General features: G+C 41.7%; 1 protein-coding gene across 7 annotated transcripts in view; it reads left to right on the top strand.

Annotated features, from left to right (window-relative positions):
• Nucleotides 1-18038, top strand: part of Phactr2 (phosphatase and actin regulator 2) — a 258046-nt gene that overhangs the window by 218524 nt on the left and 21484 nt on the right. For 5 of the 7 annotated variants that reach the window (XM_040758222.1, XM_021224459.2, XM_021224452.2 and 2 more), the window contains 4 exons: nt 849-1005; nt 5945-6021; nt 11616-11677; nt 13224-13361. In XM_040758222.1, the coding sequence (XP_040614156.1) occupies nt 849-1005; nt 5945-6021; nt 11616-11677; nt 13224-13361 (434 nt within the window). The remainder of the gene's footprint in view (nt 1-848; nt 1006-5944; nt 6022-11615; nt 11678-13223; nt 13362-18038) is intronic. The other 2 variants (XM_040758223.1, XM_021224455.2) reach the window with 1 other exon arrangement.

Consider the following 18038-nt stretch of genomic DNA (forward strand, 5'->3'; position numbering starts at 1 on the left):
CATTCATTTTATACCGTGGCTTAAAGAGAGAGGACAGGGGAATGAGTCAAGAAAGGCAAACGCTTGTTGGAGTTAAAAATGCTCACTTGTCCGCCATTGCAAAGATAGGATGCGGTCTAGAAAGGAAGGACCCTAAAGAGGATTGAAGGCCATGACTGTGTCTAATTAGATGACTGGAATGTGTTGTCACAATGTTGTTGTTGTTGTTTAAACTTAGAAGGAGCATGGCTCGACAGGAATTCCCCGTGGGATTGAATTGATATATGATTAAAAGTTATTAGTATATTAATCATTTAGTAGAAATTTGTTAGATGTCCTCTCCTTAGCATCCATCTGATAGCAACTGCCTGCTGGGAGTTTAAGGACTCCTGGGTGACTCAGGGTTAAAGCATTTTGTATATAGAATAGGCTTCTTGCCAGCATGACGCCTGGCTGGGGGGAAAGGGGATGACAAGGATTAACTGTACAGAATAAGGAGCGAGGATAAGCTTTTGACTTGAAAAGAAAAGCAAAAGCATTGTGCAATCACTGATTTCCATGATCCACTAAATCAGCAGAATAAACCTCAACTATCTCCATCCAGATGATGAGGTGATGCTTCCAAGCTTGTTCATGGCATCTCGGGCTTTTTTTTTAACATTAAAAAATCCTTCAGTTCTTTTTCAAGATGAGTTATCTCCAACTCAAATCCCCACCCCACCCACCCCCTTTGAACTGATTAAGTTTCCCCTCTTGCACGCAAGTAAAGAATTTGGCTCATATCCTGGTAAAGTCCAGCCACGTGTAACCAGAGCCCTGCTAGGGTAAAAGATGATGTACCTGAATTTCTGCCCCTTTTCAATCCTCAGGTGCTTTGGCAAGTAAGATACGACGAAGGGATACTCTTGCCATCAAACTTGGCAACAGACCGTCCAAGAAAGAACTGGAGGATAAAAACATCCTGCAGCGAACATCTGAAGAAGAAAGGCAGGAAATAAGACAACAGATCGGGACCAAGCTGGTCAGGTACGTACTGTGTGTAGATGCAGCAGTGATGTTTGGGTAGTCTTCCCCACGTCTCCTGCCTGCCCGCAGTCTTGGTGAATTCACCAGGTTCGGATGCTCCTGGTCCATCCAATCTTGTAAACATGGTCAAACTATTCTCGCTTTTGGTCAGTTAGCCAGTGGCTTTGAAAAAAATCAGTTATGAATTCTCAGACTTTGATGGCTGGCTGGTCTCTGTTGCGGTTACTCAACCCTGCCCTACATAAAAGATGTAAATAACATATAACATATAAACAAATGAGCAAGTGAGCGTGTCAATAAAATGCATTCACCAAGAAGGGTGGCATGGGGCATCTGGCCTTCAGTCCACAACTTGACCGGCCTCTGTTCTAATCTGAAAACTTATTGAGACTGAAGTGAAAACGATTAGGTTCCATCATGTGGGCTGTGAGACTGGAGAAATACCAAGCATCACTAACCTAGCTTTGTCCTGCTCAGATAAGCATAGCCCTCTGTCCAAACGCAGGCCTTTAGCTTGGAATGAGTGGGGACCATTGGGCACCACTCCTCACTCCCTTGTGTACTATAGACCTCCTGTTTTTGCCATTGGTTTTGATACCAGTTTAAGCAATTCAAGTGTCCCTGTTTGCTGCTGGTTTGTCACACTCTGCATACCCACCAAGGTATATCAGTGGGAGAAGGGAACCAGACCAGGCTGTGAACATGGAGGAATTTCCTGCCCTTGCTTGGAAGTGGGAACCTTCAATGATTGCTGCACTGGGGTCCCCGGCAGGGATGTCAGGGACTGTTTGCTGTCCACAGGGAGAGACTCTCCAAGGCCCACTAAAAGGGGAGACCTTCAGGGACACCAACTGTGGCTCCTATCTGAAGGGAAGGCTCACCTCCCTAAGGAGTCCAGGGGAAGGCCTGGGGGTGTGGTATCCTCAGTTCTTGCAACCCTGTCTAGGATTCCAAAAGAAGACCTGAGCAGTTTGCCAAGGGTCTCCTTCTCACTGGAATGTTTTCTCCTCTGCCCTAAGCCTGGATCATTTTTGCCTCAAAAAAGAGCTAGCAGAAGTTAAAGCAACTTCATGTCAAGTTTGCCTTCTTAACAAGTAGGAGCAGGGACGTCTCTGAGGCCTTGGGAGATTTAAGGGACTTTCTGAAAACTGCACAATTCTTTTATAGCAGAAGCAGGTTAGGATCACTGTTCATCTATGATGGACTGCTTTTATACCATCTCCTCTCCACCACGTACATGAGAACGTGTGACAAATGTGTTTTATTATTTTATTGCTTTTGTTTGTGTTTTGTTGTAAAATAATGCATATAAAATGATAGAAAAATAGGGTAAACTCCTTAAATGCAAAGAATATTAGTATAGTTTATCATAGTAAAGGATGTTTAAAACATGAACACTATGCCAGGGTAATCGCTCACTTGGTAAAGCGTTTGTTGTACAAGCATGAGAACCCAGGCTCCATCCTCAGCACCCAGGTAGAAATTGTATTATCTTACAAAAGCCTGAGACAAGCTGGAATTAAAGGTTTTACAAATTATGCTAAATACATTAGTACCTAGAGAAAACCCAAAATCATTTTTCAAATGAACAAAGTTTCCCTACTCTTTTCATACTAAATGTCTAATCACAGTTATTGTAATGGAAAAAAGCTATAAATTATGGGAACAAAATACTGCTATTATTCCCAGTTATATTCCTAGAAAACTCTGAGAAAAACAAAACTACTATGGTGGTAACTTCTGCAAGTTCAAAAACAATCCAAGGTTAATCAATAAATATCAGCATCATGATACTAGTGTCATAGTAATACAGACATTGGCACAGAGCAGGAGAACATGGCATGTGGGAGACGGCAGGCACAGCATTTTCAACAGCCTCTCTAAGCAGCCAGTTGTTTAACAGTTGAGGCTCCAAACACTCCCTGTCCAGACAACCACTATGAATACAATGCATTTAGAAAGGGGAGAGAGTAAACATTTGTATCAGTGAAAAACTCATCAGACCGTTGGTCAAATGTGCCTCTGTAGAGAAGCTTGAAGGAAAGTAGGCACATTTTCTAGAATCAGAGCACTGGGGGCATTTCACTTTTATGAAAAGAAACAGACAGATGCCATGTCTTCCAATGTGAGCTAAAGAAAGATGCGATTTATCCACTGAGATGGAACAAGAGACCCTTGCTGGCATGTTTCAAAGGTGTTTGAGGGTATGTGTGATAAACTCTGTAGTGACGAAGGACTTGTTATTGTCAGAGTGTCTGGGCTAGGATGGAGCCCAGTGACAGAACATTCTAGGTTTGATCTTGAGCACTGCAAATGAAGGAACTAGTGAAAGAAAGAGAAAAAGAAAGAAAGAAAGAAAGAAAGAAAGAAAGAAAGAAAGAAAGAAAGAAAGAAAGAAAGAAGGAAGGAAGGAAGGAAGAAAGGAAGGAAGGAAGGAAGGAAGGAAAGAATGGGATGTGGCCTTATTTAGAACCCCCAAAAAAAACCCTACTGGCAAAAATATATCTAAAACAAGGTAGAAGACAGCCATTGCTTGATGCCACTCATAAAACAGTTCTTATATTTAAAACTCTTACTACTTGAACCACAGCAAGTACACAGTAAAATGAAATGTTTACTTTTAACTTAAATTGCACACACTCATTAAACTAGTAAAGCACAATTAAAATTGAACACATGTTTACATTGTTCTTGATCAATATTTTTGAAGCAGTTTGACACTGTGATAAAATAGCTATAAAGCTATCTCTTTGCATAATAATTCCATCTTTGGGAACATATGTATGAAGGAAAGGGATCTCCAATGATTTATCTGAAGGACTTGTTATAAAGATATATATTATAAAACTATTTATAGCAATGACAAATTAAAACAAACCAAGTAGACAAAACCAGGGCACTGATAAAGAAATGTTAAAAAAAAAACCTAGCAGTGTAGAATCCTGTCACTAACCATCAGTCTTCTATCAGTTTCATCTGAGATTCTTTGGGGATGATGCCCGGGCTTCCACCGGAAGAATGGACATAGATTTGAATGGGTGGAGACTTCCAGGTCTAACCATCCATCTGAGATACCCCTGTATCTTTAATGAACTAGTATTCCAATGCCACCCATCAGATATTTAATATCTTTGTAAGTACACACATGATCTATAGCTTTAAATATTTTAATATAGTAAGGTTTGCTCTTAATAATATGTAAGTGTTAAGGAGTTGTTTTTGGTGAACACAGCACATCTTTTATGCCTCTTGCTCAAGGTTTTACCCACAATTCAAGCTTAGATCACACGGTTTAAGTCAAATGAGATAGGAGCAGATCCTGACCGCAACATTGGCTCATGTTTGAGTTTAAGCAAGTCAGTTAATCTCCCTTTCCTCATCTGCAAGGTGGGAGCTGGCCCTTACCTTGCTGAATTGTTTTGAGGATCCCTGACCGGTTAAGCATCTAGCACAAGACCAGAACTTTGAAAGCAGGAATAAAAGGTAGCCATGGTGAGTCTCATAGTTCTCTGTTCTAATACGGCCAAGGGCAAGAGCTGTTCAGTCTTCTATATACTCTACTGTGGGGATAAAGAACCTGGAGGCTTCCACTCTTAATGCCAGACAGCCTTCAAGGCCCCATTTTAAACTGCAGGGTTTTAAAAGGTAGGAAAGGAAGAGAAAGACTTCCAGAGGAAGGACATCCCTTCAGTTAGGGAGAGTGAGCACACTTGGCTGTAACAGGCTCTAGCACGCCAGCAGTGTGTGCACACACGCTCACACACACAGCACACAGTATAGTCATGGCACAGAATCCAACTGCAGAGATACCATTGCTCCTGGGAGCCTTTTGTGGACTCATTCACTCATCTTAACTTCAAAGTAATCCCAGCAACTAACTTCAATGAAAATTTGAGGGATAACTAGTTTGTTGTGATCCTAACATTTAGAATTGTTTGTGTCTAGTATATATGTATATTCATCTTAAGTAACACAAACTCAACCTACATCCTGAGGAAATCTTTCACTGCAGTTAACAACATATTGATCATGTTAGCAACAAATTGATTATGTAAACAAGATCAAGAACAAAGTTATAAGGAGTTCCTAAGAGTTCCTGCTCTCTTGTAAAGCAGTTAACTACTAATCCTGGATGAGCCTGGCGTATCTCAACAGCAGGGGAGAAGAGGCCCACATAGTTTAAGATAGCATGTATGGAATATATTTGCTCGCAGTGCCTGATGCAGGATTTCCCTTCAAACCCTGAGCAGCATAGATTGAGCAACTCAGACATTGGAATGAACTTTGCAACAGGAGCCGATTTGAGGCCCCAGTGCACTGGACATTAATTAAGCTATCAGCTAAGCTTCTGTAACATGTCAGGAATACAGGGGTTCAAGCAATGTGTGTTGGTTTCTCTTACCAGGCTGTCTAGAGGAAAGTGGGCCACCCAGCATGATGGAAAGTTTCTCCTCCTCTTCTCCTCATAGACCTAACACCCAGAGTCCTTCTGCTTTGTACATTTCTTACGGCCCTGGGGAATCTTATCTGCACCATCAAAGGTGGCTCATAACACCATGTTCGAGGCTAGCCTGTGCAAGAAGGAAAGGGAAAACAGGGACCACACACTCATTTGTGTTGAGGAGCAAAAACAACTTACAAATGTTCATGTTCTGATGCAAGAAGTCAGTCCTAGCTAGGGAAGCTATGATCTGTAGTCATTTGCCCAGCCAAAAGTCAGATGCCTGTCTTACAAGGGTGAGTGGGGGAGAGGAGACAGGTGGAAGTCTAAGCCACACTCAGTAGTCTACAAACAGGAGGGAGATGCTTATTTTATAGGCTTAACGTTTAATTTTTATTTCTTAAGATGTGACAAAGTCTAGCTTTATTGATTCATTTGTATTTTCCACCAAATGGACCTCATTTGTAACTCACGGTGTATTCGTTTTGTAACTTGTAGTATATCATCTTGTCATCATAGGAGACTCAGCCAGAGGCCAACAACTGAAGAATTAGAGCAAAGAAACATCTTAAAACGTGAGTATGTGATCCCTCCGGTGATCAATAGCAAGGTGCCACAGAGACAATTCATCCATCAGGATGGAAACCTGATTCACCACTGACCAGAGTGTCCCATGGATGTCATATGCATTAGTAGATGTTTATATACTTAAAAAATAATTTCTTGGTTTTCATATTTTATTTTATGGCTTTAAGCCTGATATCCCCTAAAGTGGAGTCTTGGTCATAGCAATTATTTTGGGGAAAAATGAAATTTATCCCATGTGTTCTTTTGCCCAAATATTAAAGCCAATGCTGTAGTCTACTTTCAAATAACTGCCAAAGAAAGAATCCACAAGGAAATCAATCAAACATTCCTATATTGTTATGAATAAAACAGTTTGTTGCTAGGTTGAACAAAAGTTCCAATTTAAAATTATGGTAAGAGGGATTTTTCAAGGCATTTCATTTTCCTTTGTTGTGATCACTCTTCTTCTTTCTTGAATTCTTTGTGGTTCCTTGAAACCTAAAGAGCCCTCCATTCACTTTCCCACTTTATTTTTCCATTCTTATTTCTGGCGTCAAAGTATGAGAGATCCCACTAAAAACACAGTCTGTTCTGCTGTGCTCGCAAAATGGCTACTAGCTTCAGTGGTTCAAAAGCAGAGCCCGGCTATAGTTCTAGATATTAACCTAGTTCTACAGAAGCTTTTTAGTTCATGAAATATCAAAAGACAGGAGCGGTCAGAACTCCAGACAGACTGTAAGAGCAGTAAGCCATTGGCATTGGGATATCCTTTTCAACCAAGCTGGCAGAGTACAGTCAGCCTGCTGGGTAGCCCCATGCTTTAATGAGTTATTTTCTTTTGTAAAGGAAAGAAAGATTTTCGTAGTATGTTTATAGGACTTTTGCCGTAACTGAAACAACCCAACAATGAACACTTACCAGTGCAAGGAGAACCAACCACAGAGTCTGCAGCATCTCCTCCTCACCCCTACTGTGCTTTTTCTGGTTATTGTGAATAAAAGTTGAATTAGAACCCACCAAAATGCCTGCTAATATGCAGAAATGCCATCTGGAAAGACAAAAAAAAATGTTGTAGCTGTGAAAGAAGGGGGCAGTTATTTTCTTTTTAATTTTTTTATTTATTTTACCTAAGCAACATCTAATGTTGACTTGAAAACAAAACCCTAAGGTGTAAAGGTGTTTTCCATGATGGAGTTCCTGGGACATATTGGCTGAGCTAAAGTTTAAGCTCAAAGGTAGACTGTGGGCGCCTGAGTACAGTACAGAGGGTATGTCTTATTGGATGCCTGATGAAATACTTCGAAAAGAAGGCCGTGCAAGTTCTGGGTAATCCTGTCCTTTGGGACTAATGTGCCAAGCCACACTGGAGTTTAGTTATTTGAGGAGCTCTTTCATGGATCTGAAAATTTATTGCATGTTGATCTTAAGTGCTGTGTTGGCTTCTGTAGCCTCTGTTTTCCTGGAGGTTCGGGAAAGAGTGTAGCACCAAAGTCAACTTCAGAGTTGAGTTCAGGCCTGTTTTACTTCCTTCTAAGTTCGTGTTGATTCTGGAAACTGGAGGCCCCGTTTCCAGTCTGGAGAGGCTGATAGCTGGCTCTTGATCCCCCTGATGTGGGCCAAGGGAAGCAGGCAGAGCTGGGATGGGGGGGGGGCTCTTTCCACTGAATAGCACAGGAGCTTAGCCCACAAACACTTCATTCAGCCCCCTGGCTTCTGCACCCCTCTGTACTTCCCTCCTTCTGCTTGTATAGTTCATCTCAAGATTTGTTCAAAAGCAACAACAGTGTCTAAACGAAAACACCAGAAAAGTGTCTGTGATATGGTATGATTTTAAAGGTCATGTAGACCATCTCTCGGGGGCTAGGAGACTGATTTAGAGCACAAAATAGTCAACAGTTCTTTAATCAAAACCCACCACCACTTTAGTCACTGTGGCTAAGATGGCAGTAAATGCCAATAGCTGTTCTGTAAGGACAAGGGACAAACTCTTATGTCTTAGCATCATGTCCCTTATACTCCACACTTGGTTTCTTTCCTGTGTTGGTAAGAGTGGTTTTCTTTAACTACATTTATATTGTATAATATACAAACTATATAGTATATATGTTTACATTGTATCTGTAAACTACATTTATGTTCGATTATTTATTTTCAAACCAGTCCCTTAAAATTGAGAACATACATAAGCATCTTTCCTGCCTCTGGCTGGTCAGGAAAAGTGATCTATGGGACATCTTTTCCATACAGGACTGAGAAAGGATGCATTGCTCTCATGTGCAGCTGTGAGGGTCATTCCAGCTGTTTTTCCATAGAGAAAAAAATGATCCGGGTCACTGAGTTCTGAATCTTTTTTCTTCAACAATTAACTGTGAAATTCTTTACGTCTACAAAAAAAATTGAAGGAAATTTACAGAGAGCAACTAACCATGTGTCTGCCATTTATATACTACAGCTGACACCTTCATCAGATACCACCCACCCACTGACTTACGTTTTTAACATACATATATTTCAAAAGTTTATAAGTGTGTTTCATTTGTGGGAGATACCTACGTGGGGGCAGTGAGGTGGGTCAGCAGATTAAGACAGTGGCACCAAACCTGAAAACTTGAGTACAATCCCCAGGAAGTACACGAGTCTATTCCTACAAGTTTTCCTCTGGTCTCCACATGTGTGCTGTGGCAGTGTGCTTGTGAACACACACACACAAACACATACACAATAAATAAATAAGTGTTTACAAAATAAAATAGAAACCCGCCCACATGGAAACGTGGAAAGCAGCAGAAAGATAAACAAAACCACAGAGAACCCATGGGAGGGAGCCCAGGTCATGTCATGCAAATCAGTGGCTCCACAGGGCACTTCTACTCTGCTTGCTGGGTTCACTCTTTTTTCCTTCTTCTCTGGGCACATTCACACAATGCTGGGGCCACACTGGCTAGGCAGGCAGGTTTCTGCAGTGCCCACTGCCTTGAGAGCAGAGGTACTGATGGAATGTTTATTCAGACACTTCCCTGTGGCTGTCTGAAGTGGCACCATTCTCCTCTGATGCAAGAGTTCTGTTAACTTCCTTCATGAAAACCCTTCAATCCATCCCAATGCCACAAACAGTTTACATCATATTGTACAGTCAGCCCTCTAATCCATCAAAACGTGAAGGAAATGTGCTCTAAATGAACATCTCAGTGATTATTTAAGTACCAATTTCAAGATTTCCCCTGGTCCCCGTTAAGACTCGGAGACTGCCCCATGCCAGCGCCCCCTCCTATCCCTCACCCACTTTAGAAGTATCACTTCAAACATGGGAAATGTTAAAAGCCAGTTCCTAGTGTCAGGGAAGAATTCCCAGATGGTAAAACCCTGTTTACTTAAGCTCCCTTATCGACTCTTCCTCTCTTAAACGACACTGGCTGTCACTTTGTTGTATAACATCCTTAATAGGGTAAAACTAATATTCCCCTCTAAAGAATTGACATTTTACATAAGTAGTGAAACCCCTTAGGATTTTTTTGTTTGTCTTTGAAAATGCCTTTGAGTAATGAAACATGCGGGTTGCAGGGCTGGAGGGGTGGCTTAGCAGCTGAAAGCAGTAGCTGCTCTTGCAGAAGACCTGGGTTCAATTCCCATCATTCACAAGGCTGTTCACAGTCATCTGCAACTTCACTTCCAACATCCAATGCCCTCTTTGACCTTTGTGACACCAAGCCCGCACATGGTGTGCAAACATAAATGTAGGCAAGACAATCATAAAATAAAATTAATAGATCTGATTTTTAAAGTAGCTTTTTAAAAAGAAAGAAAAAAGAAATGAAGCATGATAGGCATACAGGAAGAAGTGACTAAAATTATATTTAACGATTATCTTATTTCTCTTAAATAACTATATCATCACAGGTCTTGCCGTGTAAAGCTCTGATTTAATTACATTAACAAGTTAGGAATTTGTGTAATATTATAATAGGCAATTCACAAGCTTCATTCAATTCACATTAAGTAATTGACCCTTTGCGTACACTTTAAGGGAACAGAAAGACATGTTGTTGTGAAGCAATCAGCCATGCATACAGTTCATTCATAATTAGAAATCCGAGTTATAACCAAATACATTTGATGCAGGAATTTGAAGTATCTCTAGTCTGAGAATGATATCATTTTATGTCACTGTAGATAGCTCATGGATCATCTTTTCCCATGTAAATTAAGAGATGTATTTCAGAAGAAAACAGAAACTTCATTATGTCCAGAGAAGGAATAAAAACATATATGATTGAATATAGTCTGGTTAATGAGCAAAAACCTGTAGGTGCTGTGCATATTCAAGACTAACTTTTTCCTCTTGAAGCCAGCAACCTCAGTAGGGAAAAGTCCATTTGAATTTTTTTCAATAAGTGTATTTGAGGGCTAGGGGAATTGCTTAGCCTGTACAGTGCTTGGCATGTACGCGTGAGGACCTAAGTTCTATCCTCAGCACCCACTTAAAAAGCTGGGTGTGGTGGGGTACACTTGCCATCTCAATACTGGTGTGGCAGAGACAGGAGAATTCCTGGGGCTCTCTGGCTAGACACCACAGTGTAATCAGTAAGCCTTGAGTCTCAGTGAGAAACACTGTCTTAAAAGCCAAGGTGGGTAGCACCAGATGATGACACTCAAGGTTCTCTGACCTATACTACACACACAGAGAGAGAGAGAGGGAGAGAGAGAGAGAGAGAGGTTAAAAAATAAAACCTTTTCACAGAAGAGAATTTTTCTGGAGGTTCGGTTGATCCCTTCTATAATACAGTCTTTCTTCACTAGAATCCTTAGAATATGAGTGTTGTACGTATTTTGCTATGAAGTAGAATCAGTGCCTTACTTAACGCAGATGAGATACAAGTAGCAACAGAAAGAAACTTTTCAAATATGCATCCCATAAATCTCAGGGGCTATTTCTTTAAAAATGTGAACTTTTTCTTTCAATCCCATCTATTGGACTGAGTGAAATTGCACTAGTTGATGAAGCACCAGAGGAAAAGACGGCTTTGGAAAGTTAAAGTCACAAGAAAATAAATAATTTCCACCCACAGTACAACATGACCCCATTCAGAGCGCTGGTTTGAAAGCCAAGTCCTAAGGAATGCTTACACTTTGCTTCTATGGAAACATAGGAAGACAAGTCAAATATTTTGGTTGGGTTTGAATGGAAGTCAGCAGCTTGGACGTGCATGGGATGGTTCTAATTTGTTCTTTTAATGTGCCTCGGACTTTTCACATGAAAATCAGGTCCAGAAGTAGATTTTTATCTGAATTCTGGTGGATTGTGTTTCCAAGACCATGAGGTGGTCAGCAATAGTATGGACATAGAACAAGAAACCTGGAGGCCACAAGGTTTAAAATCAGTGAAGAAAGGCAGCCAGTTCCATAGGGGAGAAAGACGTCATTGCACATAGGCACATAGATTACATGCATGTGACTGCTCTTTCTGCAGAATCCTTTGGTACATTTCTAAGGTGATGGCATACTTAACACCTGATGGCAGAGCTGGGTGATTGCTTCTGATAGACTTTTCTGATTATACGATCATCTCTAATAACCTCGAACTTATGCCTCCTCTAATAAACAGAAAAGAATGAAGAGGAGGAGCAAGAAGCAAAGATGGAGCTCAAGCGGAGACTCAGCCGGAAGGTGATAACCTTATGACTGCTAATGAGCATGTGTGTTCTGGGATGCAGCTGATGTTTGTTAGAGACAAACCCGCACTTACCTTGTGACTGGGGTGCTTAGGGATCAGTATTTCTAATTGGCCACCATATGGCCCAAGGCATTCGAATCAACAATGCATGCAAATCAACTATTTTCCATTTGCGTGCTATGTTCATTTTGAAAAACTAACAGTTTGTACATTGCGTTTACTGATTATGAAAATGCGTATTTTAAGTGAAAAAAATTAAATACAAAAAGAACAGGAAAAGAAAATGTCATGCACAAATCTTCCATTTAGAGAGCCAACGTTAGCATTTTAATATATTTTTATGTCTTTAATTAGATTTTAAAATGCTCACACTTTCCATTTAGTCCTGTAAATACTAAATAAGTATTTTGTGACTATTTGTCACTGTTCTGTAGGAGGCCTGGGTGAGTAATTTATTGAGTGGATTTGACCACAGTGTTCCCAAAATTGACAAATGGCTTATCTCTGGAACTCAAGCAATCATTTCCACTTATTTACAAAAATACAAACCTGATTCCAGGGCCATGATTTTTTTCTCCTGTGCTAAAATTAATAATAGCCTTTGGAAAAATTAAGGACGATCAGAAGTTATATTTTATTATAAATCCTTCTAGTGGTTTCTCAGATATACCTTCTATCCCCGGGAGAAAGCAGGGTGACTAAAATGTGACACCATAGTCAAGTGTGTCACCTGACTCACATTGTTGAGGGATGGCTGGAGAGCTCACAGTAAAAGCATTCCAATTAGATCTGGGTGTCTTTCAAGTGTAGGATTATTCCAGTCTTATTCTTGGTGCTTGTGAAAGGATCAAGAGAGTAAAGCAAAGACATCCCCAGGGCTGGCCAGGTTAAATAGAATGATACATTTGGATGGGACAAAGAACTGAAGAAGGGATCCCCAACAGCAGACGTGTCAGAAAAATGGCAAGAAGAACTGTTATCCAGGAAGCATCTTTCACCTGCCTGTCAGCTCTTCTGGCTGAGGGCGGGCAATGCAGGACCTGTGTCCTCCTCCCCAGGAAGGCCATGCTGTAGCTACACACTTTCTCTGAGCCACTGCTGCAGAGAACACTGCATTTTCACATGTGCCAGGAGTGGAGACTCGTTGCATTTTCTAGGAATTTCATAGCCTCTGTCTTAGTCCATCAGCTACCACCATACCCATCCTCAAGCTGTAGTACTTACGGGTGGGCCTCTCACTGTGTGTTCCTGCGTCAGAGAGGACAGGCAAGCCGTCATCTTAGATCCAGGCATGTTGTGGGGGGATCGCACACTGCAGACGGTTGCCAAAGGCTGACCTAGCTAGTGGTGATGATTTTCTAGTGTGGAAATGAGGGCATGCTGCTTTCTAGGCCTCATTACAAACTCCCAAGATGCCTTTGCTTTTCTTTTAATACCTGAAAGTGACCTTAACTTTGAAGTGTTCCAGACAGAAAACTAGTCACCTAGAGGCTGCAAACGTGTAACTGATCTCTGCCTTTCCCTGCTACCCTCTTGTAGCTCAGCCTAAGACCTACTGTGGCAGAGCTACAAGCCCGAAGAATCCTGCGGTTCAATGAGTATGTAGAAGTCACGGATTCTCCCGACTATGACCGCCGAGCTGACAAGCCCTGGGCCAGGTTGACACCTGCAGACAAGGTATCTCAATGACCTTTTGTGCTTCCAGAATCTTCGTCCTCAGCCTCTGCTCACCCATCCTAGCCCCTTTCTCCCTCTGAAAGTTTAAACACTTGTAAGTAGTCATATGCAGTCATAGCAACACAGTTTTTTCAACTGGGTCTCAAAAAAGCTAGTCCTTAGTTGTGGTGTAACCTGTTCTCATTCAAGGTTAGCTGAGGTGGGTTCCCCGTTGTGATAGTCTTGGTTGTCAGCTTGACTGGGTTGCAAAATACCTAGGAGATTATAAAGCATGCATGCAGGTGTGTGTTTTCAGGCATTGCCTGAGGTCTAAAAATGAATTAATCCCTTGACAGACTCTAATGTTATCTGGCACTGGTGAAAGGTGATAGGTAAGGCTTAGTTGGAGGCAAGAGGATGATGTCAGAATGTCCTTGGGAGTTGCTTCTGTTGGCAGCCTTGTCTGACATCTGCTTCACTAATGTCAGGTCACTGAAATGGGAACTTTACTCCACTACCCCATCCCCTGATGTGCTTACAGTTCTGAAACTGTGAGCTAAAATAAGTCTTCCCTTAAATCGTTTCCAAGAAAGAGACCATAGCCCAAGATTAATACCAACCATTGTTTTTAAGTTTTTCATGTCACCAGTTTACCAGTGTCACTAGCAGTGAGTTCCTAATTTTTTTACTCTCAGCAAAATTTGGCGTTGAATAATTACATACCATACCTGTAACTGACTTTTTAATGGATCAATTTCATGAAGCCCAAGTTGGCCTTGAACTCACAGAGATCAGATCCATCTGCCTCTGTCTCCTCAGTGCTGGTGTTAAAGTGTGTGCCACCACTACCTGACCTCTATGGTTAACTAGTGTAGCTCTGCACTCTGATTTTTAGGCAGGCTTTATTTGTTAGATCATAAACAAATTATCACCACACCTTTCAGGGTTATGATTATTTTTCCTGGGGCAGAAGGAAGGCTGAGCAGGTAAAAGCCCTTGCCTTGCTAGCCTCATGGCCTGAGCTCCAACCCTATAGTCATATACCCAGAGTAAATAAAAAGGTTTTAAAAGCCTTCCCCTCATATATGAGATGTCATTAGATATGTAGAACTAACTACATTTTTGTTATAAAAACTTTGTTTTGAAGCTCTGTAGGGAGAGATCTTATGTACCTGTAGCGCTGACCACACCCATTTGGGTGTGGTCACAGGTATGTAGAAGGTACGGGGGGGGGGGGGAATAAAGAGCTGAGGGGAAAGAAATGTGCTCTCTCTTGGGGGTCCTGCTGGGTCTCGGGGAGCAATGAGCGCTGACCTTGGGTTCTCAGCTTCTCATGTAAGTGACTTCTCCCTAAATAAAGATCATATGACATCCCTATCCTGTGTAGGCTGATATTCCTCAATAAAGTTCTATCTTAATAAATAACTTTTGGGGGGCTGGAGAGATGGTTTAGTGGTTAAGAGCATTGGCTGCTCTTCCAGAGGACCCAGGTTCAATTCCCAGCACCCACATGGCAGCTCACAACTGTCTGTAACTCCAGTTCCAGGGGATTTGACACCTCCACACCAAAGCGTATAAAATACAGTTAAATTTAAAAACTGACTTTTTTCTCTAAAGTACCTTTTATTTAATGCCATTTTAAACAGGATTAGTAAAATGAGTTACTTCAGATTACCTTAGTACTGTGGATTCAGACTATAAGCCAGGTGGACACCAGGCTTACAGGTCCAACTCCTCAGCCTGCTTTCCCGCCTACCCCACACTGACTCCACCTCCAAGTTCCCTTTGCCGCCCTCTGGGGTACAGCAGTGCAACACAGCCTTACACTGGGATATTCCACATTGCCTCCCCCATCTTCCATATGTCACCTACTTTTGGAAATGACTGCTCAGATTCACCAGACTTAATGCCAGTGTGCTCAAGTCAAAGACATTTTCACTATTTACTTTCCTTTTCTGGGCTCCCTCTCTATTTGTGCCCCCCAAAAGAAGAAGTTTCTGCTCTCTTGCCAATCATTCAATACATTTAAGTTCATTTTGAATGCTGTGTTTATCATCTTATTTTTTTCAATGGATACGCTAATCAAGTCACTGAGTGCATCTGTTGCAAGAACTAAATTTACTCCAGGTATTCTCCTTTCAGCTGTGGGTTTTCATCACTTTCCCCTCATTCAGTGACGTCTGGTTAACACGGCTGCCGCCACTCTCCCCATGCAGTAAACTACCCTAAGCTTTGGGATGAAGAACAGAGAGCTTCATTCTATCTTATGGATTTCATAGGTTGGAATATGTTCAAGCATCATTTGGGCAATTCTGGTTTCCATGGTAACCAAGTGTCACTGCTCTGTGACTGGGCTCCTCTGAGAGGTGCAGGATTGGCTCTCCAACATGTCTTGTACCTTGGTTGCCATGGCTCTGAGGTGGCGCTCAGCGGGGCTGTTCACAGACCTTCCTACGCATGGCCTCCTCAGTGTGAGTCATCAGACCTCTTCCCTAAGCCAGCTTCCTTCACAGCAGGTGTCTGTCCCCAGAGAGCCCAATAAAAGCTGCATGGCCTTTTCCAATCATCTTTAGAAGTCTGTTATGGGATATTTGTACACTGTGTGAAGACGTATTTGCCGTGGTTGGTGTAATAAAACGTTGGATGGTCAACAGCTAGGCAGGAGATATAGGGGAGGATTCTGGTGAGAGAAAGGAAAAGGAATCTAGTGGCATGAGAGAAGCCAGGAGTCAGAGAGAAGAAGCAGGAGGTGCAAGATGGAAGAGAGGCCGTGCGGCGGCGGCGTGCAGGAGGTAGATTGACAGAAATGGGCTGATTTAAGTCATAGGAGCTAGTTAGGAGCAAGCCTAAGCTATAGGCCGAGCTTTCATAGTCAATACGAAGTCTCCACGTTGTCATTTGTGAGCTGTTGACCAAAAAGAAAGTCTGGCTGCAGAAGTCACTCAAAATGTATGTCTGCTTCATTCTGTTAGTTCCAGGAAGTCATAAGGCCAGCTCAGAACCAAGGGGAAGAGAATAGGTAGCTCTTCTTAAGAGAGTGGTGAAATCACACTGTAGACTGAAGGTGTTATTTTAGCCATCTTAGAAGCGTGTGATTTGCCACATCCATTACCAGCCACCTGATTATTCAAATGCCAACCTTTAGAAAGGCCAGATAAACAGTAAAATCCTTCTCCACGGTGCAGCAGTGACAGCCTACATGACTGACTGTCCTTATATGCAAACTCAATTCCCCATCCCCTGTAAGAGCCCTTCCTTGACTTTGTCCTGTTAGTAGTAGGCAGAGCTCATCCATCTCCAGCTACAATAGACAGAGATGTTTTTCTTTTAACAACATTTTGAACTGAGACAAAGATAGACTTTTGTTTTAGGCTTGTTAAATGTAGGGGAGTTGGGCCTGGTCAGGTTTTCTTCTGCAAACCTGGTTTCTGTTCTGGAGTACCCTGAAGACATAGGAGTCTCACATGTCACTTGAACATGTCACTCTGAGCCCCAGGGCAGAACCAGACTACCTGATGACTTAAGGGGTTGGTTCACTTTCTCCCATGGAAATCTCACGCATATATCCCAAGATGTGCTAAGGTCTAAAGGACAAATTTTTTAGGGCTATGTTTTTATTGTGTCTGCGCTCCCTAGGAGAAGAGTGTGTTTTCCAAAAGTAAGGATTTGTTTTAGACAGAAAAAATGTACACTTTTAAAGGTAGAAGGTTGAAATTACAAAAATGCAAAAATTGAAAATGCTATTTATGTGTAGCGTGTTTTTGTACATGCAGGTGGTATGTTTGTTATCAAACAGCTGAATATTCAGAATCATAAATAAGAAAAATAAACAACTGGAATTCAGATCAATGCATGGCACTTTTATAAATGTCTAAAAATGCTATTTTCTACCTAGTACTGAGAAAAAAATTAAGTAATTTCACACCATTGTTAAAATATGCATCTGCAGGGGCTAGGTAGATGGCTCTTCAGGCAGTGCTGCTCAGCAAGAATAAACCAGTTTGGATCCTAGAATCCCACATGAGGTTACATACCTATAATCCCAGCACCGAGGGTGCCTGGGATGCCAACAGACAGTAGGCGAACATGCTCGCACTCTCGTGTTCATGGGGGCAACTGCACGAGCACACCACACACACACACACACAGTGTAAAGAAATATGACCCACATGTTTAAGAAGGCAAATATCATGCTAGTTGCCATTGTAGCAAAAATTGACTTTTTATTACTTTTACCTTAAAACGCTTCATAACAACTATTAATCAGATTCTAAATAATGTATTTGATTCATTAAGTTAATTGATATAGAATTCGGTAATTATGACTTAACTATTGTGTTAAGAATTAGTTTGTGAGGGAAGTGGAGAGATGGCTCAGCACTGGCTGCTCTTCCAGAGGACCAGGGTTCAATTCCCAGCACCCATATGGCAGCTCACACCTGTTTGTAACTCCAGATCTAGGGGATCTGACTGACACCCTCACGTGGCATAAATGCAGACAAAATACCAATGACCAGAAAATTAAAACAAAGTAAAAATAATTTTTAAAAGTTAGGTTATGAGGCCCTCGAGGTGACTCACTGTGTGAAACCATTTACCACCAAACCTGACAACCTCAGTTTGGTCTCTGGGATGCATGTGATGGAAGGGAGTTTGCCTCTAAGCTCCACATCCATACCGGGGCACATGCGACAACCT

Source organism: Mesocricetus auratus, unplaced genomic scaffold (genome assembly GCF_017639785.1).
Source record: "Mesocricetus auratus isolate SY011 unplaced genomic scaffold, BCM_Maur_2.0 Super-Scaffold_100018, whole genome shotgun sequence".
Lineage (NCBI taxonomy): Eukaryota > Metazoa > Chordata > Mammalia > Rodentia > Cricetidae > Mesocricetus > Mesocricetus auratus.